The sequence below is a fragment of the Entelurus aequoreus genome, linkage group LG04 (genome assembly GCF_033978785.1).
Source record: "Entelurus aequoreus isolate RoL-2023_Sb linkage group LG04, RoL_Eaeq_v1.1, whole genome shotgun sequence".
In the NCBI taxonomy this organism is placed as follows: Eukaryota; Metazoa; Chordata; class Actinopteri; order Syngnathiformes; family Syngnathidae; genus Entelurus; species Entelurus aequoreus.
The window spans coordinates 67877166-67898609 of record NC_084734.1 but is presented as its reverse complement, the minus strand read 5'-3'; the positions used below and the strand labels follow the sequence as shown (position 1 = coordinate 67898609).

The window sequence follows — 21444 nt, the reverse complement described above, 5'->3', positions numbered from 1 at the left end:
TTTGCTTATTTTCTGTCTGATAAGATAATTCTTCTCACTAAGCAGATTTTATGTTAGAGTGTTTTACTTGTTTTAAGGGTTTTGGTCCTAAATGATCTCAGTAAGATATTACAGCTTGTTGCTGAGATTTTATGACCTATATTGAGTAAAACATGCTAAAAACGAGAATATCAACTGATGCAAAGCTGTGTCATCAACACTCAAGTATAAAACTACTTTTTTAAAGTAACAATTTCTTACTTCAAGCATGAAAAAAAAAAATCATGATGCCGAGCGCATGTCATTATGTCAAGATAATAGCACTAGCATTTACTTAATTTAAGAATATTTTTCAACATATTGAGCAAAACGGTCTCATTTGTTTTTCTACCAAGGAAAGTGCACTTGTTAGTGAGAATATACTTGTTTTAAGGTATTTTTGGGTTCATTGAGGTTACCTAATTTTACTTGTTTTGAAAAGTCTTGACAAGCCGAATTGTCTTGTTCTATTGGCAGATAATTTGGCTTAGTTCAAATAAAATACCCCTAATTTTTTTATTGTTTTTGAACACTGACTTTTTGCAGTGTAGGTACCTGGTCTGCCAGATAATTATTAATCAAACCCCTGTAGATACTCTTCATTAATTTGTCTTTAAAACATAATTAATCTGCTTGCCATGCATGTTTTTTTTTTGTCATTTTTCGCAAATGAGTTGGAATCTGCAATTTTAACAATTACAACCCACCACTAATAGATTGCAGTCCTATGGGAAATACTAAACTGTAAGTCATCTTACGGATAGGCGTTTCCAATACTCTCTCGTGCAGCTAAGTAGGGTAACTGAAATACAGTACTGGAAACACCTCTCAGTATAATGCATTGCAGTTTTACATCCTTACATTATATGTAGCATGCGTGTGCGTGAAAGAGTGAGGTTGTTATCCTGGTTAATTGCTCATGATGAATTATTGTATGCTTGGCTAATTCTTGTTTGCAGAAAAGTGTGTCAGGTACTCCCTGTGCACCAGTATGTGATTTTATCTGAAAGTTAGCATATATATATATACACAGTATGTGAACCAATTATGTTCATATTTTTAACAAATGTTGCTCTTTGCAAACCACCAGCATAGGGTTTAGTGTACAAACCCCGTTTCCATATGAGTTGGGAAATTGTGTTAGATGTAAATATAAATGGAATACAATGATTTGCAAATCATTTTCAACCAATATTCAGTTGAATATGCTACAAAGACAACATATTTGATGTTCAAACTGATAAACATTTTTTTTTGTGCAAATAATCATTAACTTTAGAATTTGATGCCAGCAACACGTGACAAAGAAGTTGGGAAAGGTGGCAATAAATACTGATAAAGTTGAGGAATGCTCATCAAACACTTATTTGGAACATCCCACAGGTGAACAAGCAAATTGGGAACAGGTGGGTGCCATGATTAGGTATAAAAGTAGATTCTATGAAATGCTCAGTCATTCACAAACAAGGATGGGGCGAGGGTCACCACTTTATCAACAAATGCGTGAGCAAATTGTTGAACAGTTTAAGAAAAACCTTTCTCAACCAGCTATTGCAAGGAATTTAGGGATTTCACCATCTACGGTCCGTAATATCATCAAAGGGTTCAGAAAATCTGGAGAAATCACTGCATGTAAGCAGCTAAGCCCGTGACCTTCGATCCTTCAGGCTGTACTGCATCAACAAGCGACATCAGTGTGTAAAGGATATCACCACATGGGCTCAGAATCACTTCAGAAAACCACTGTCAGTAACTACAGTTGGTCGCTACATCTGTAAGTGCAAGTTAAAACTCTCCTATGCAAGGCGAAAACCGTTTATCAACAACACCCAGAAACGCAGTCGGCTTCGCTGGGCCTGAGCTCATCTAAGATGGACTGATACAAAGTGGAAAAGTGTTCTGTGGTCTGACAAGTCCACATTTCAAATTGTTTTTGGAAACTGTGGACGTCGCCATGAAATTCTAAGCGAATTATTATTTGCAAAAAAAAAATAAAGTTTATGAGTTTGAACATCAAATATATTGTCTTTGTAGTGCATTCAATTGAATATGGGTTGAAAAGGATTTGCAAATCATTGTATTCCATTTATATTTGCATCTAACACAATTTCCCAACTCATATGGAAACGGGGTTTGTATTTAAGTTGACACATACAAATGCTCCTTACATGTATTTTTTTTCTCTTTGCAGTGTCAATCGAAAACACGTGGGAAAAGGGTAAGTGTTTCATAACACTGTCTGAAATCAAGAAGAATTATTTAATCTCCAAGCGTCAGACGACGCGATGATTCCAGTCAGGAGAAGTCCGTGCAGCTGCAACTCACATCAAAACATTTCTTGCAGTCTGTCTCATCTGCCTCCTGACATATTTTTCATGACTTCCTCCACATACTTAATAGGGAACACTATTCCACCTGGGTGTTTTAGCAATTTCATCGTTTATAGTTTTACCATGATTCTTGTATATTTCAAAAAACCTAAGAACTGACTCCAATAAAGTCCCAGTAGGACTTTGGAAAATGTTTCGGAGGTAGGCAGCTTTCCATTTGGCTCGCATTTTGAACGATGTTTTTGAGGCTTACAGAGCATGTTTTTATGTGTGGGATTTGTGAATTTAATTTCCCATACTTTATAGGAGCGCAGTATTGCTTGTAAGGCTTTTCCCTTTTCAGCATGTTTAGACCAGGGATTCCCAACCACTGTGCTGCGGTGAATTAATGTTATCCAAGTATTTAATTTCCCCTTATTGGTCAGCAACATATTCTGTAGTGACAGACAGAACAAGTAAATGCTCTCCCACTCGATGGCAGGTAAGGTAACACACGGTAGGCTGTGGGCTACTACACTGCAAAAAGTCAGTGTTCAAAAACAACAACAAAAAATACAAAAAGTAGGGGTATTTTATTTGAACTAAGCAAAATTATCTGCCAATAGAACAAGAAAATTTGGCTTGTCAAGACTTTCCAAAACAAGTAAAATTAGCTAACCTCAATGAACCCAAAAATACCTTAAAATAAGTATATTCTCACTAATAACAAGTGCACTTTTCTTGGTAGAAAAGAAATGAGACCTTTTTGCTCAATATGTTGAAAAATATTCTTAAATTAAGTAGATGCTAGTGCCATTATCTTGACATAATGATATGCGCTCGGCATTACATTTCTTGAAACCAGCAAACTTACACTAAAAACTAATTTATTGTTCTTAATGGAAAGGCAACAAGGCAACCGATTGTTACTCTCGGGGTCTCCTAGCCGCTCAGGCAAATCATATGGTCTAAAAATGCATTTTTCCATCGACAACATGACATCATCGCGCCAAGTGCGTGCTCTTTCAGTCAATTAGTGCGCATACTGTATATACAGCCCGGCCCCTGGCTAAATTTTTTTAAATTGTAATTTTGAAGAATTTATCTGAATGTGCATGAACTATCTCTGTTCAAAATTGTTAGAAATTTCACATGTTAAATGTTTAAATATTAACTGTCCGTTTACTGTACTGTGCCAACTGTACTACTATATGGGTACCTATTTTCTATTGTTTCATTGAAAATAAATCAGCAAAGTCCATGTGGCTGCCATCTGTTTTAATTATGAGACACAATTTTGTCAAAATCATGATTTTTTTTTTCATGCTTGAAATAAGAAATTATTACTTTAAAAAAAAAGTAGTTTTACACTTGTAAATGTTGTCGACACAGCTTTGCAACAGTTGATATTCTAGTTTCAAGCATGTTTTACTCAATATAGGTCATAAAATCTCAGCATCAAGCTGTAATATCTTACTGAGATAATTTAGGACCAAAACCCTTAAAACAAGTAAAACACTCTAACATAAAATCTGCTTAGTGAGAAGAATTATCTTATCAGACAGAAAATAAGCAAATATCACCCTTATTTGAGATATTGAATCTTACTTAGATTTCAGTTTTTGAAGTGTAGGAGTGAGCAGCTCCACAACAGCTACGCACAAAATAGCACACAAGCTAAACATATGTAATAAGAGTCCTTAAAGGCCTACTGAAATGATTTTTTTATTTAAATGGGGATAGCAGATCCATTCTATGTGTCATACTTGATCATTTTGCGATATTGCCATATTTTTGCTGAAAGGATTTAGTAGACAACATCGACGATAAAGTTCGCAACTTTTGGTCGCTGATAGAAAAAGCCTTGTCTGTACTGGAAGTAGCGTGACGTCGCAGGTTGAAAGGCTCCTCACATTTCCCCATTGTTTACACCAGCAGCGAGAAAGATTCGGACCGAGAAAGCGACGATTACCCCATTAATTTGAGCTAGGATGAAAGATTCGTGGATGAGGAACGTGAGAGTGAAGGACTAGAGTGCAGTGCAGGACGTATCTTTTTTCGCTCTGACCGTAACTTAGGTACAAGGGCTCATTGGATTCCACACTTTCTCCTTTTTCTATCGTGGATCACGGATTTGTATTTTAAACCACCTCAGATACTATATCCTCTTGAAATTGAGAGTCGAGAATGCGAAATGGACATTCACAGTGACTTTTATCCCCACGACAATACATCGGCGAAGCACTTTAGCTACGGAGCTAACGTGATAGCATCGGGCTTAACTGCAGATAGAAACACAATAAATAAACCCCTGACTGGAAGGATAGACATAAAATCAACAATACTATTAAACCATGGACATGTAACTACACGGTTAATGCTTTCCAGCCTGGCGAAGCTTAACAATGCTGTTGCTAACGACGCCATTGAAGCTAACTTAGCTTAGGGACCTCACAGAGCTATGCTAAAAACATTAGCTATCCACCTACGCCAGCCAGCCCTCATCTGCTCATCAACACCCGTGCTCACCTGCGTTCCAGCGATCGACGGAGCGACGAAGGACTTCACCCGATCCTCGATGTGGTCGGCGGCTAGCGGCGGCTAGCGTCAGATAGCGTGTCTGCTATCCAAGTCAAAGTCCTCCTGGTTGTGTTGCTGCAGCCAGCCGCTAATACACCAATCCCACTTACAGCTTTCTTCTTTGCCGTCTTCATTGGTCATTAAACAAATTGCAAAAGATTCACCAACACAGATGTCCAGAATACCGTGGAATTTTGCGATGAAAACAGAGCTTTTTGTATTGGATACAACGGTGTCCCAATACTTCCGTTTCAACCATTGACATCACGCGCATACGTCATCATACATAGACGTTTTCAACCGGAAGTTTCGCGGGAAATTTAAAATTGCACTTTATAAGTTAACCCGGCCGTATCGGCATGTGTTGCAATGTTAAGATTTCATCATTGATATATAAACTATAAGACTGCATGGTCGGTAGTAGTGGGTTTCAGTAGGCCTTTAATTAAACAATATTGCAGTCTTCAACACATTTATCAATAAACAAGTATTAAAGAATTATACTCAAAACACACTAAGTCTCCAAGGCAGAAGCATATTGGACAGTATCCAGTAACAAACGTGTTTGCATCATTTAACCCACTGCGTCATGAATTACCACTCCACTTCAATTTATTGAATGACTGCATAAGTCCATTCCAGGCGGTTAATAACAAATTATTGTTTTTTTTCCACTTACAGTTGAGTCATAATCAAGCCTTATTGAACATTCTACACTACCAACTCATAAAAGTATGTATGATTCATGCTGATATCGTATCTAATCAATATTGGTATGGGCCAATACTCAAGACTCTGATATCAGTATGGTATAGGAAATGCATCGAGACGCCCATACTAATTTGTCTTGTGCAAAACACTAAAGAAACTAAAAGCCTTTAAAATTCACTCGTAACCACAATTTTGACAAATGAATGATCGATTGTATTTTTCTCTTATTTTCTCTTCTTTTCAGTCTTATACTTATTGTTGTACCATGTCATCTTCATCATGTTTATTTGGGCTTACTGGCAGACTATCTTCACCAATCCCATGAACCCCCTGAAGGAGGTGAGTGAGGCGACGGCGCTTTGTTATTGACAGCGTGAGTTGAGGCATTGTGGGAAGTCCAGAGGCAGGTAGGCTGCAGCCTCAGTGTGTGAGCGAGTGCTGCATTTTGGACTAATACCACCTCGCACGAGGCGCAATAGTCTATGATGCAGCAACTCAGCTCCGTGTCTGTGACGACACACACATTAAAAATGAGAGGACTTTCCAAAGTCACAATGCAAAGTTTCCTAGCGGATGAGGCTTTGCTTTATGATACTGGCGGTCATCTCAGATTTGGTGGTTGTAATAAAAATCAAAACTTGTTTGTTCGCATCATAGTTATTTGTTCCATTTAAGTGAGTAAAAACACAACCCTAACCATATTTTCTTCACGCTTAAACAACATATTCCTGCACGTCTCTAACATGCTAGAGTACAAAACAAACAAAGCACTGACAGGGCGTGACAGCTCGTGTTTTCTTTGCGTCTTGTTCTACAAAGTTTCACCTGTCCTACTCGGAAAAAGAGTTGCTGGAGCGTGAAGACAGGGGTGAGTCTCAGCAGGAGATCCTGAGGAGAATAGCCAAGAAGCTGCCCGTCTACACTCGCACCAACTCTGGCGGTATGCATTACACCCGTGCTATCTTTGGGCCTGATCTTTTAAGGGTTTCTGTGTATTATATGTATGTATATGTACAGTTGTGCTCATAAGTTTACATACCCTGGGAGAATTTATGATTTCTTGGCCATTCTTCAGAGAATATAAATGATAACACAAAAACCTTTCTTCCACTCATGCTTAATGGTTGTGTGAAGCTATTTATTGGCAAACAACTGTGTTTACTCTTTTTAAATCAAAATGACAAAATAAAGTACCCAAATGACCCTGATCAAAAGTTTACATACCCCAGTGACTTTGATCTGATAACATGCACAAAAGTTGACACGAACAGGTTTGAATGGCTAATCAAGGTTCCAATCCTCACCTGTGACCTGTTTGTTTGTAATTAATGTGTGTGTATAAAAGGCTTCTGACAGACCATTGCATCTTTCATCCAGTGCTGCACGGATGTTTCTGGATTCTGAGTCATGGGGAAGGCAACATAATTGTCAAAGGATCTGTGAGAAAAGGTCATTGAACTGCATAAAACAGGAAAGGGGTATAAAAAGATATCCAAGGAATTGAGAATGCCAATCAGCAGTGTTCAAACGCTGATTAAGAAGTGGAAAATGAGGGATTCAGGTAGACCAGCAAAGATTTCAGCCACAACTGCCAGGAAAATGGTTCGAGATGCAAAGAAAAATCCACAAATAACTTCAGCTGAAATACAGGACTCTCTGAAAAATTGTGGAGTGGCTGTTTCAAGATGCACAATAAGGAGGCACTTGAAGAAAAATGGGCTGCATGGTCGAGTCGCCAGAACAGAAGAAAGCTATTTCTGCGCAAATGTCACAAAGCATCCCGCTTACATTACGCCAAGCAGCACAAAGACAAGCCTCAAAACTTCTGGAAAAAAAGTAATTTGGAGTGATGAGACCAAAATTTACCTTTTTGGTTTTTGTGTTATCATTCATATTCTCTGAAGAATGGCCAAGAAATCATAAATTCTCCCTGGGTATGTAAACTTATGAGCACGACTGTATATATTGATATTATATTTTGTGCACAAAATAACCAAACAGCACATGTTGGACTGTCGGCACATATGATGTCGAATGTAGAGGGAAATGAGTGTGAAAAAAAAAAAGGCCCTCATTTAAATAGGGCGGTCTGCACCACTTTTGCACTTGGTATCAGTTGTACACACAGTCTCAGTAGATCACACGCAACACACTCACTAATAATAATCACAATTTTATAGCTGGCACACACTGTTTAACATTTGTTATTTGGATACTAGTAGATCAGGTTGTGTGTTGTCGATATGTGTTTTTCAATGACTGACAGCCAGTCCAGAGTGTTTTTCACCCATAGGAACCCCTCAAGCCTGAACATTAAGCAGTAGAGCAGTGGTTCTTAACCTGGGTTCGATCGAACCCTAGGGGTTCGGTGAGTCGGCTTTAGGGGTTTGGCGGAGCCTCCGCCGCGGAGGTCAAGACACACCCAACTCATTGTGTAAATAAAAACTTCTCCCTATTGGCGTATTATGGATACCCTCAAACAATGTTCCCTCTAATTTTCCATATGCGTGAGCAAACGCAAAAACTCCTTGAATATTCAGTGGAGCACATGTGAGCACACCTGTCCCAAACCTGACTAAATAACAAATTAAATGTTTTATTATTATAATCAAATGACAGCTGTCATTTCCATGAGATTATTTTCTAATATAAGTGTTTTGGCCCACTTACAATGACAATAACAAAAAATATTGTTTTTCATGAGCTGTGTTCTAGTATTGTATGTCTGGGTGGAAAACGAAGAAAAGGAACAGACTTTGCTGTGAAAATAAATAAATCATTTTATTTTATCATTTATCATTTAAAATGACATGAGAGGGGCACTTGCCAAGGTGAAGCCATGCATGTCTGAACTGGTCTCTCAAAGGCAACAGCAGAAGTCACACTGATTTGCAGGTGTGTAATTTGTTGTGAGTTCATGCACTGTGTTGGTTTTGTGTTTTGAACAAGGTGATGTTCATGCACGGTTCATTTTGTGCACCAGTAAAAAAAACATAACTTTGCCTTGAATTTGAAAAAAAAAAAAAAAAGTATTTTTCACTAAAGAAGGGTTCGGTGAATGCGCATATGAAACTGGTGGGGTTCGGTACCTCCAACAAGGTTAAGAACCACTGCAGTAGAGGGTTGATGGATGGATGTAAAGACGAAAATAAAACATTAAGTTGGGCTTCTTACCAAGAAAACTCACTGTCTGATGTACCTTTTTAAAATGACAATGTTATAAAATACACAGAAAGCATCATTTCAAAAAGTGGTGACTCTGTAATAACTGCTTCAAAGACCAAAAAGAAATTGCATCAGTCAATCCCAACCATTTGACATTTACTCCTAAAAACGGCACTTTAAAGATTATGTGACATGTTTATTTACATTTAAGGGACTGATTAATCAAGCTGTGTGTTCTAATTGTCTCTCTCTCCTCAGCAATCCGTTTTTGTGACCGCTGCCAGCTGCTGAAGCCTGATCGATGTCACCATTGTTCAGTTTGCGATAAGTATGACTCCCGCTCTGCACGTACAGTAGTATATCTGCAAGGACAGGAGCTCATGATGTCGTACCGACAGAGGAAGATCCAATAACGCTGACATCCGACCCTGTTTTGTTTCAGATGCATCCTGAAGATGGATCACCACTGTCCCTGGTACGTACGCTAGATATAACTAAAAACCAGACTAACTATCATGGGCATATTTATTATCGGTATTTACACCAGGAGTCCAGCCCGCTAGCGTCCACAATCTGGCCCTCAAGACGTCCCAAGTTTAAAAAAAAATCTATATATATATATTTTTTTTTTACATATGTCCCGTCCAGCCGCTCAGGTTAATCTTATTATTGATGTAGACGCCCATATCTGCTGTACATATTTAATTTACAAAATAGAAGTGTGGAATACTTCTCTTGTAGGTCTTTTTGTATATATATACAGTATATATTTAATGTTTGGCGCAGCCAGTGGGGATAGAAAGAAAACGGGGGAAAAAGAAGTCAAGAGTTGAAAATTGTGGAAACAGGAGGATAAGGCAAACAAATGCAAAGGTATTTTAATTCTGTAAAATAGTCCAGTTATTACTCAAATAAATTATTACACGCATTTTATGATCAGCTTCCCATTTTACATAAGGAGTTGTTTATAGTATTAGTGAATTTAGGAGATAAGCTGAGGCTGTAACCAGATAAGACAATCAGGAAATATTATTTAATAAAATAAAATAAAAGATCCTTCTTCAAAGCCAAATGGTAAGTGTATAACAATAATTGCAACATTTAGTGCATGCCTAATATCAGGTCACAGTTTTAGTAAAAGTGACAACATGAAAAGTGGAATATCAAACCACATAATCTATGCAATCATTTTACTTTAAACCATTTTCAAAGCATCATAAAAAGATTTTCACCTGTTTTTTCCAAGTATTAAGTAACAATTATTGTTGTACAGTAAGAAAACAAAGACACACAAAAATAAACACTGAATCCCATGAATATATTCAAAACACATATGTCAACAGAATTGTTGTAAAAAGTAAAATAAAAAAAATAAAAATAAATATGAATTAGGTCACCAATGTTTCTTAAGCATACATTTGTTGGTGACAGCACACTCATTAACACATTATAGTGGGACTATAAACCACATTATAATAGGACTATTTGTGAATGTAGCTTTTTGTTACAAGTCCATACGGAAAGTGGCGGTATACATTGTGACTCCGCCTCTGAACACACCTCGTCTGCCAGAGAATAAGACGACGGCGCATGAGGGATCAGTGCTACCAATTTAACGACTTTGTCCCTATAATAGAGGCATGTCAGACCCCAGTCGATACACTTTTCCAAAAAATCGACTCGTGACAAATCTAATGAGACTTTTGGGCACCCTGCCAAGAAAGTATGTATCACTCCTCAACGAGCTGCTGTGAATTTCAACGATGACATCATTCGTCATATACTCGCTTCTGTAACCCACCATCCCCTCAAAGAGGGACATAAATTAATTTAGTCCTACAATTCTACAATTAAAACTAGAGATGTCCGATAATGGCTTTTTTGCCGATATCCGATATTCCGATATTGTCCAACTCTTAATTACCGATTCCGAAATCAACCGATACCGATATATACAGTCGTGGAATTAACACATTATTATGCCTAATTTTGTTGTGATGCCCCACTGGATGCAGTAAACAATGTAACAAGGTTTTCCAAAATAAATCAACTCAAGTTATGGAAAAAAATGCCAACATGGCACTGCCATATTTATTATTGAAGTCACAAAGTGCATTATTTTTTTTAACATGCCTCAAAACTGCAGCTTGGAATTTGGGACATGCTCTCCCTGAGAGAGCATGAGGAGGTTGAAGTGGCGGGGTTTGGGGGGGTGGGGTTGAGATGCGGGGGGAGCAGGGGGTCGCGGGTGGTGTATATTGTAGCGTCCCGGAAGAGTTAGTGCTGCAAGGGGTTCTGGGTATTTGTTCTGTTGTGTTTATGTTGTGTTACGGTGCGGATGTTCTCCCGAATTGTGTTTGTCATTCTTGTTTGGTGTGGGTTCACAGTGTGGCGCATATTTGTAACAGTGTTAAAGTTGTTTATACGGCCTCCCTCAGTGTGACCTGTATGGCTGTTGACCAAGTATGCTTGCATTCACTTGTGTGTGTGAAAAGCCGTAGATATTATGTGACTGGGCCGGCACGCACAGGCAGTGCCTTTAAGGTTTATTGGCGCTCTGTGCTTCTCCCTACGTCCGTGTACACAGCGGCGTTTTAAAAAGTCATAAATTTTACTTTTTGAAACAGATACCGATAATTTTGGAACCGATACCGATAATTTCCGATATTAAATTTTAAAGCATTTATCTGCCGATAATATCGGTAGTCCGATATTATCGGACATCCCTAATTAAAACACTCCCTTGTGGTCTACATAACATGTAATAGTGGTTCTTTGGTCAAAATTCTGCATAATTATGTTTTTTGACCGTTTCTTCAGGATGTGCCGTTTTGTGGGCGGTCTTATTCACGTGCCGCCACTCCGATTTCGTCCTCTCCCTGTCAGACATGTTGGAGTTTTTAGCGCTTCCATATGGAGTCTACTGACAGATATAAGTTAGAACTACATACTGCTTTGTTTTAGAAATTACAACATCAGAGGATGCATGTGCATGTACGAGCCAGTCTGCCTCACAACAAGAGGATAGAGAAAAATAAGGAGTTTATTGACTACTACGTCGGACTATGATGGCGGACATGCTCAAAGATCTTCGAGTAAAACTTGACCATATTTGGAGATATCCGCTGATGTCAAATTGGGAAAAACGTCACAAATTGAGCAAATTCCAAACAGCACGTTTGGAGAAAGTATGAAGGAAGGCAAACTTGTTTTATAAATATCAAACATTTTAGGGACTTATTCATATCCCAAATACAGTACACAAAACCAGGAACCAATGGGTAAGCAAAGTTGGTTTTGCATAAATTGTCCCCTTTAATATGTTAACATGTGACTCATTTTAACCTCTTGAGCTTCCTGCCATCTTACGTGTACAACGATGCAGTATGTATGTGTACAATGTGAGATATTACAGTTTTACTTACTGCTGTCTCATCTTATTCCCACAGGGTAAACAACTGCGTGGGATTTTCCAACTATAAGCCGTTTATGCTGTTTTTGTCATATTCCCTACTCTACTGCCTTTTTATAACGGCTACAGACCTTAAGTACTTCATTAAGTTTTGGATGGTAAGTACATACCTCAATCATATATATATATATATATATATATATATATATATATATACCGTATTATTTGGACTATAAGTCGCAGTTTTTTTCATAGTTTGGCCGGGGGTGCGACTTATACTCAGGGGCGGCTTATGTGTGAAATGGTTAACACATTACCGTAAAATATCAAATAATATTATTTAGCTCATTCACGTAAGAGACTAGACGTATAAGATTTCATGGGATTTAGCGATTAGGAGTGACAGATTGTTTGGTAAACATATAGCATGTTCTATATGTTATAGTTATTTGAATGACTCTTACCATAATATGTTACGTTAACATACCAGGCACGTTCTCAGTTGGTTATTAATGCGTCATATAACGTACACTTATTCAGCCTGTTGTTCACTATTCTTTATTTATTTTAAATTGCCTTTCAAATGTCTATTCTTGGTGTTGGGTTTTATCAAATACATTTCCCCAAAAAATGCGACTTATACTCCAGTGTGACTTATATATGTTTTTTTTACCCTTCTTTATTGTGCATTTCCGGCTGGTGCGACTTATACTCCAGAGCGACTTATACTCCGAAAAATACGGTACATGCATGTATATATATATATATATATATATATATATATATATATATATATATATATATATATATATATATATATATATATATATATATATATATATACATACATACATTATATATACACATACATATATATTGTATGTATATATAAATGCATATATATATATATATGTGTGTATATATACATATATATGTATACCTATATATATATACATATATATGTATATGTATATACTGTGTGTATATATACAGTATATACATATACATGTATATATTGGGTAGATTACAAGTAGATAATATCTGTAAAGAACTCAGTCATTGTTCGATTTGACATTTTTTCCACAAGGCTGGAGGTCGAGCCCATTTCCGTCTGAAAGAATATCTGGTAACAATTTGGCCATTCACTCAAGCTAGTTAGCGTACTTTAGTATGGTAGATGTGAATATGTGTACTGAAGAGGTAAACACCCACCAACTAAGTAGACATATTGACCCCAATATAGGACAATATTTTTTATGTGTGTAAAGTCTGAAAAACACAACCCTGAAGAGCTTTTCTTCCTGTCACTCACACACACTTGAAGCCGTGCCACAGGAAAAAAGTGTCCCAAAGGTTAAAGTATGGTATGATAATGATGACTAATAAAGCAGATATCCTTCTTTTCAATTCATCACTGATTACATGATTTAAAAAAAGTATTATTTCAGTCTGATTTTGTCTTATATTTGGGTCAACATCGTTCATGCGTGATCAGAGCGTAGCTTCCACTCACGCATTCGTGTCGCTCGTTCCTCCCACAGAACGGCTTCCCAGACACGCAGGCCAAGTTCCACATCCTGTTCCTCTTCTGCTCAGCCTCCATGTTCTCAGTCAGCCTCGCTTCGCTTTTCATCTATCACTGCTGGCTCGTCTGCAAGAACAGGTCCACACTCGGTAGGCTGCATTGTCTTGTTTGCACTTTGTCCGCCTCCTTTCATGAGCATATTTGTGTTGTTGTTGTCAGACAGAGAGGAGACAGATGTGTGTTGTGTATGTTGTCGCGTCAGGGCAAGACAAACGGCTGATTATAGACACTCCTCAGCAGGAGAAGTCACTCATAGCGTCCGTCTGACACTCAGTGTTACTATTCATCTGTTTTGTCTGTTACATAATACTAAAATTCCATTCCCCGTGGCTGTGTGTGCTATCAGAGGCTGTTCGTGCACCTGTTTTTCGTCACGGCAGAGACAAGAACGGATTCAGTCTGGGTTCCAGTAAGAACTTCCGCCAAGTGTTTGGCGATGAAGCCAAATATTGGCCCTTTCCTGTTTTCTCCAGGTACACTCCTTGGATCAGTTGGTTGCGGGTATTAAAAAGACACACACGTATACAATGTGGACACAAGTGCACAATCAGCAGTTGAAATAGACCATTCGGGGCCTGATTTACTAAAGGTTTGCGTGTACTAAAACATGTGCAAACTTGACAGCACACAAGACTGATCTACTAAATGCGTGCAAAGTGGATTGCGTCTTTTAAGTGATCGGAATAAGGCGTGCAATCCATTTTGCGTCTCTGCGTTCATTTATAAGCAGAATATATGCTGATCATCAAAACGCCCACAATACTGAAGATGAAAAGATAATTTTGTGTGTATATATATACAGTGAGGCAAAAAAGTATTTAGTCAGCCACCCATCAATGGGTGGCTGACTAAATACTTTTTTGCCCCACTGTATATATATATATATATATATATTTATACATATAAATAAACGAACGAAAGAAAGAGAGAGAGATGGAAAGAAAAAAGAAGGAAGGAAATGTGGGCTGTGACGGACCGACTCTACTGATCTACTGATCAGTCATCATTACATTTTAGAGTGTTTCTTTTATTCATTGCAACATTTTTGTCTTTTTTTAGGATGCATATGCAGGGTCTTAAAGGGTCATTAAGTTTTTAAGGTTGCAGTTTTTTGCCCCACATATATATAGATTATAATTATATTTGCCCTATATATGTATAAATAAATATATATATATATATGTATAAATAAATATATATATATGTATAAATAAATATATATATATATATATATATATATACATGATATACATATAGTGTATGTATATGATATACATATATATACACACATATATATATATACATACACATATATATATACACATATATATATACATATACACATATATATACATATATATATATATATATATATATATATATATATATATATGTATATATATATATATATATATATGTATATATATATATATGTATATATATATATATATATATATATATATATATATATATATATATATATATATATATATATATATATATATATATATATATATATATATATATATATATGTATATATATATATATATATATTTATACATATATATATATATACATATATAGGGCAAATATAATTATAATCTTAAATTATTATATTGTGATTTATCAACACTCATCTCCGTTTTACAAGCACTATTTAGCACGTCTGAAAAGTACGTGCAAACTGACACACACTTGGTGCTCGCGCTGCAAAGACAGATGATTGACAGGGAATCCTGCGTCATACGTGTGTGTGTGTCAACTTATTGCATGGTGTGTCAGAAATAAAAAATATTACACAAATCAACAAAGCAACATCCTTTTATAATTTAATAGCTGCACTATTATGGGAATTTTCCCAATCGTTCACAATCATTATAAAAGACATGAGGATGGATGGATTTTCTTTTAATGCATTCTAAATATTAAATAAATTCAAGGGCTTTTCGTGTCGTTCTCGCCAGTTCCAGGTCCTAAGTGGCGGTCAATGTGTCCCAACTTATTGGATTATATCACCAGCCACCTTCTGTCCAGGTGAGAGGCATGATTTATGATCTACCATAAACTTACAGAGAGCAAGGAAGCGAGAAAGCAGCAGCAGCTCGATGATGTAAACATAGGGACACAGGTAGCGATCACGTTGCCGCTATAAATAGTTTGTCTGTGTTAGAACTTATAATAACAACATGACTAATACTTGGTTAATAATTAAGTCATGAAATGTAAAGGGAGTATTGTTGGCGCTTTCTGAATGGTTATCTGATTTTATGGGCGAAATAGTGGTGCTGCCATTGGCTTCACTGTAACTGGACTTTTATTTACGCTTATTTAATACTGAGAATGAATTCTTTTTTAAATCCATCCTTCGTCATGTCTTTCATAAAGATTGTGGACGATAGGAAAAATTCCAAAAAAAAGTGCAGTTTCCCTTTCAGTGGCTGGTTAAAAAAAATTCAATTGATGGTTTTGGTGTCTGCTGGCGTTTTGTTTTTTTTCATTTAGAATATCATTAATGTATCTCCTAAATGAAATAACTTCTTGCAATATGCATATTTTTGCACAGTAAGTGCAGCCTCTCTCCCATGAGCATGATAACATGAATATGCAGTAAATGAGAGTGTCTCCGTGGTGATGCCCCGTGTAGTACACACAAAATCCTCTTTTAAATAAGGCCGTCTGCACCACTTTTCAATTGTACACGCAGTGTTATTACTCACACACAACACGCCCACTAATAGTACACACAATTTTATAGATTTCATACGCTGTTTGGCGCGTTGTATTTGGATCTTTATAAATCCGGTTCTTGGTACTTTAAATTACTTTTTTGCCTGTACTAGGACCTTTCCACTAACCATCTACTGCACCTCTATGTTACCAGGCTCCTACCTGTGGCGTTTTCCTTTTTTTCCCCAACATGCAGGAGACATCTACCACTTTAGCGCCCTGGGTAGTCGCTGGCACTAACTGCGAGCGTGTGCTAGATTGTTCCCAACTCAAGAAAATGCATATTGCAAGAAGTTTTTTCCCGATATATGAATAAACAAATGTAATTTAAAAAAAAACTCTAGCAGACAGCAAAACAAATCCATTGACCTTGTTTTAATCAGCCCCTTAACTCACTCAGCATGCAGTTATAACATTATAAAAGGATGTTGCTGAATCAAGGATATGTCTAATATATAAATGTTTGACTGTCCATATTTGATAACAAGCATACTTGTAGGACAGCGCGCGATTGCCTCCTTTCTCACAGCTACTTCTGTGCAACTGCCAGTTTGCACCTTCTTTCTAGACAAGGGATGTCAAACATGCGGCCCGCGGGCCTGAACAGGTTCAATCCGGCCCGCGAGATGAGTTTTCAAAGTGTAAAATTTTAGCTGCATTTTTAAATTAAATAAATTGCTGTTCTAAATGTGTCCACTGGATGTTGCAATAGCAATTCTGTTAGGCATGCAAATAGTTTATACCGGGGCGAGCACGTATACCAAACAAGAGGTACACGCTAAAGCAGGGCTGCCACTCCTCCCCCTCGACTCAACGTAAAACAAACAGGAGTAAAATAAAAGTATGGTTTGTTGAGTTAGCACAGGATTATTACGTGGAAATGACAAATGAGGTAGATGACACATAGAAGAGTTCTTATTTATGCTTTATTTTGTTTTTTTTCAATCCTAGATGGTCTGTGACTGAAAGTTTAACTGCTTTGTCGATAAAATGAGATTAAATCTAAATTCATTGTGTTCTTTATGGTGTTTTTGAAACTGCACCAATTTTTTCCTCAGAATTTTCAACTAACTTGAAGTGTTTTGTCAAGGGGATTAATTGTGATATGTAATTTTTCAGAATGTGCTTGTTCTATTTTGGGCCAAAGTAAAACAAAGAAAACAATCTGAAGTTGTCGTAGTTGTATTTTTTAATTATTATGCCATGATTTTACCCGTCCAGCCCACGTGGGAATAAATTTTCCTCCATGCAGCCCCTGAGCTAAAATGAGTTTGACTCCCCTGTTCTAGACGTACTAAATATAGACGCAAAACAGCGGCTGCCGTACAATTTCAGTCTTGATAAATCACATTGTGTGCCATAAATAATGTAATTTGCATTTACGCCTCCCTGTATTGTTTATTTTATTTTATTTTATTTTTTTTGTCCTGTCCAGCTTCTCAGGCAAATCATATAGTTTATGTAGATGCCCATATCGGCTGTTCAGATTTACTTTACAAAAGAAAAGTGTAGGATACTTCTCTTGTTGCCTTATTTGTATTTGACTTTATTAAATGTATTTATATTATCATTTGGTGCAGCCGGGCCGTAGTAGGATAGGATAGAAAGAGAAAAAAGGAAGACAGAGGGGGGAATTGTGGGGACAAGAGGGGGATTAGACAGAGAGACAAAAACAACCACAGCAAACACAACAATAACAACAACAACAATAGAGCAACATCAGCAAATACGACATGTACAAATATGATGGTAAAATTGATAGCAAATAAGGAGTTAGCGAAAATAAAAAAGAATACAGAAATGACAATGAGCGTTATTATACTACAAATGGAGCAATACAAATACCAATAGAAATAGCACTATTGATAATGAACAATACCAATAATTTACCTCTTATCAACAATACAGTTGTTCAAATGCAACAATACATATACGTAATGATAACTAGAGATACAAAAGAATGCAGAAAAATGGAGGGGAAGAAAGAGAAGCAACCTATAGAGGGGGGGGGGGGGGGGGGGGTTACCCACATATACGGTCCTCTCCAAGGTTTCTCATAGTCTTTCACATTGACGTCCCACTGGGGTGAGTTTTCCTTGCCCGTATGTGGGCTCTGTACCGAGGATGTCGTTGTGGCTTGTACAGCCCTTTGAGACACTTGTGATTTAGGGCTATATAAATAAACATTGATTGATTGATATTAACCTTGTATATTGTTATAGTAATAATAGGTTAAGCTTTGTCAGTGTGCCATGTGTTACCCAGTTTACCCTAGGGCAACAACGTTAATATATGTTTGATGAAACGTGATTATGTGCATGAGTGTATGTATGTATATGTACTTGTATATGTACAGAATGTGTATATGTGTTTGTACAGTGAATGTATATGTACAGTATGTGTATCTGTATGTTTGTACAGTGAATGTATATGTACAATATGTGTATATGTATGTTTGTACAGTGAATGTATATGTACAGTATGTGTATATGTGTGTTTGTACAGTGAATGTATATGTACGGTATGTGTATGTTTGTACAGTGAATGTGCGTGTGGATGTACGAACTTTGAGTATGTAGGTATGTACTGTATTTGTATGTGGGAGCGTAGGTACGTATGTATGTAAGTATTTGTGTATTTGCATGTACAATATATTTGACTCCCAGTGTAGTGAGCCTTCTGATGATCAGCATATATTTTGCATCGTATTGAAGACAGACACGCTAACTTTGCTTATTTTCCTCACTTAAGAGACGCAATCTTTTGCGCACAAGCTTAGTAGATCAACTTTAATATATCAGGCTCTAGTAATATCCTAATAACGTGCTAAATAGCGTGTCTAAATGATAAAATAGTACTTTTTAGTGGGTGTGCTGCGGGTGATCTACTAAGACTGCATGTACGTGGTGCAGACTGACATATTTAAATGAGGTTTTTGTTTTTGCCTACTGGCTGTCACCGTGGAGACACTCATTTCCCTCCACATTTATGGTCTCATATGGTCCTACCTGTGGCGTTTCGTCATGTTAACATGCAGCACACAAATATAAAATGTACCATCTTTTCTGCGCTATATTGAAGCGCGATCGAGACAACATAATCTATATCAGTGGTTCTTAACCTTGTTGGAGGTACTGAACCCCACCAGTTTCATATGCGCATTCACCGAACCCTTCTTTAGTGTTTTTTTTTTTTTTTTTCAAATTCAAGACAAAGTTATATGTTATGGTAACACTTTAGTATGGGGAACATATTCTAAGTAACAACGACTTAATTTAGAGTTATTTGGACACTAGGGGAACATATTCTAAGTAACAAAGACTTAATTTAGAGTTATTTGGACACTAGGGGAACATATTCTAAGTAACAAAGACTTAATTTAGAGTTATTTGGACACTAGGGGAACATATTCTAAGTAACAAAGACTTAATTTAGAGTTATTTGGTTAGGGTTAGGGTTAGAGTGTTAGGGCCAGGGTTAGAGGGTTAGGGTTATAATAAGGCCGTGCCAAATAAGGCATTAATAAGTACTTAATAATGACTAGTTAAGAGACAATATGTTACTAATTTGCATGTTAATAAAAAACTAATTAATGGTGAATATGTTCCCCATACTAAAGTGTTACCATGTTTTTTTACTGGTGCACAAAATGAACCGTGCATGAACATCACCTTGTTCAAACAACAAAACCAACACAGTGCATAAACTCACAACAAAGTACACATCTGCCAATCAGTCTGACTTCTGCTGTTGCCGTATCCGTAATACACCGATAGGGAGAAGTTTTTATTTACACGATGAGTCGGGTGTGTTTTGACCTCCGCCGAACACCTGAGGCCGACTCACCGAACCCAGGTTAAGAACCACTGATCTACAGTATATTTATATACCAGTGTGGGGGAAGATGCTTCACCCACCTTGTTCCCAGTGGCACCTACACTGATGTATGAATGTGCAGGACTCCCTTGAAAAAGATATCCCTAATCTCAATGGGACATTCCCTGGGTAAATAAAAGTAAAAAAACAAAAATAAATAAATAAAAGCATAACCTTGTCAGAGAGACGCTTGTATCACAAAAAACTCGCTAGTTGGTATACTCAAAAGTCAAGGTCCTTTCTATATTTTGTCGTATGAGTGGTTATCATTCAGCAACTTTATCTACCTCTGTATGCACTTTAAAAAAGCTGAGGTGTTCATTTAAAAGAAGCCATATTACACTGTTGTTTGTAATGGACTCATTAGTTATATTAATTCCCCTTATTTCTATTACAACACTTTCTCATGCACTCCAAAGCATAAGTTAAATCATCATTATTCAAGTTAAACAATCAAATTATTATACTGTATATAATAAGTTTGCATATTTCATCTGTAATCACCTCTTTCTCTTGCACACTCTAGTTTAGGGGATGGTTGCGCGTTCCCAACATGCTTGATGAATACTGACCCCGAGCAGCCATCTTCACCCACTGGCCATAGCCCTGCAAACAGGAGGTAAAAAAGTACTCGTCATTGAACAATACTGCAATACCAATACACAAAAATGAACAAGTTGATAATTTAGAGATGGATGCAAAGAGACAAATGTATTTTTTGTTGTTGCCTCCAGTGCAGCAGAAGGTCGCCACTTCCCATCCAAGCCAATGAGTGACAGTCAACGCCAACTTCTCTGCAGCACCTCCTCCTGGACTGAAAGTGACGTTGCAGCTGATGTCGACCAGAGGGGTAAACAACACCTTACTGATCTACTGTGTCATGATTTTATCAGCTGATTGTGTTATTATCCCACTAATAGGCACGAATAACCCAGTGATGACCTTAGAAAATGAGGCATAGCCAAGGAAAAGCTTGGATGCTGTTGGAAGTGTAAGTGTGCAAAATATAGACAAGAGTAAAATGTATGTCATGGATATATATTTTTTTTATATCATTTTA

At 37.1% G+C, this 21444-nt stretch overlaps 1 protein-coding gene across 5 annotated transcripts in view; it reads left to right on the top strand.

Annotated features, from left to right (window-relative positions):
- zdhhc2 (zinc finger DHHC-type palmitoyltransferase 2) overlaps positions 1–21444 on the top strand; it is a 34256-nt gene that overhangs the window by 9296 nt on the left and 3516 nt on the right. For 2 of the 5 annotated variants that reach the window (XM_062045561.1, XM_062045560.1), the window contains exons 2-13: positions 2210–2236; positions 5863–5957; positions 6438–6558; positions 9042–9111; positions 9226–9258; positions 12233–12353; positions 13283–13321; positions 13737–13869; positions 14127–14253; positions 20911–21003; positions 21119–21234; positions 21305–21375. In XM_062045561.1, coding sequence (XP_061901545.1) covers positions 2210–2236; positions 5863–5957; positions 6438–6558; positions 9042–9111; positions 9226–9258; positions 12233–12353; positions 13283–13321; positions 13737–13869; positions 14127–14253; positions 20911–21003; positions 21119–21234; positions 21305–21345 — 1016 coding nt within the window. In that variant the 3' untranslated portion in view covers positions 21346–21375. Of the gene's footprint in view, positions 1–2209; positions 2237–5588; positions 5640–5862; positions 5958–6437; positions 6559–9041; positions 9112–9225; positions 9259–12232; positions 12354–13282; positions 13322–13736; positions 13870–14126; positions 14254–20910; positions 21004–21118; positions 21235–21304; positions 21376–21444 lie in introns of all 5 variants that reach the window. The other 3 variants (XM_062045563.1, XM_062045562.1, XM_062045564.1) reach the window with 3 other exon arrangements.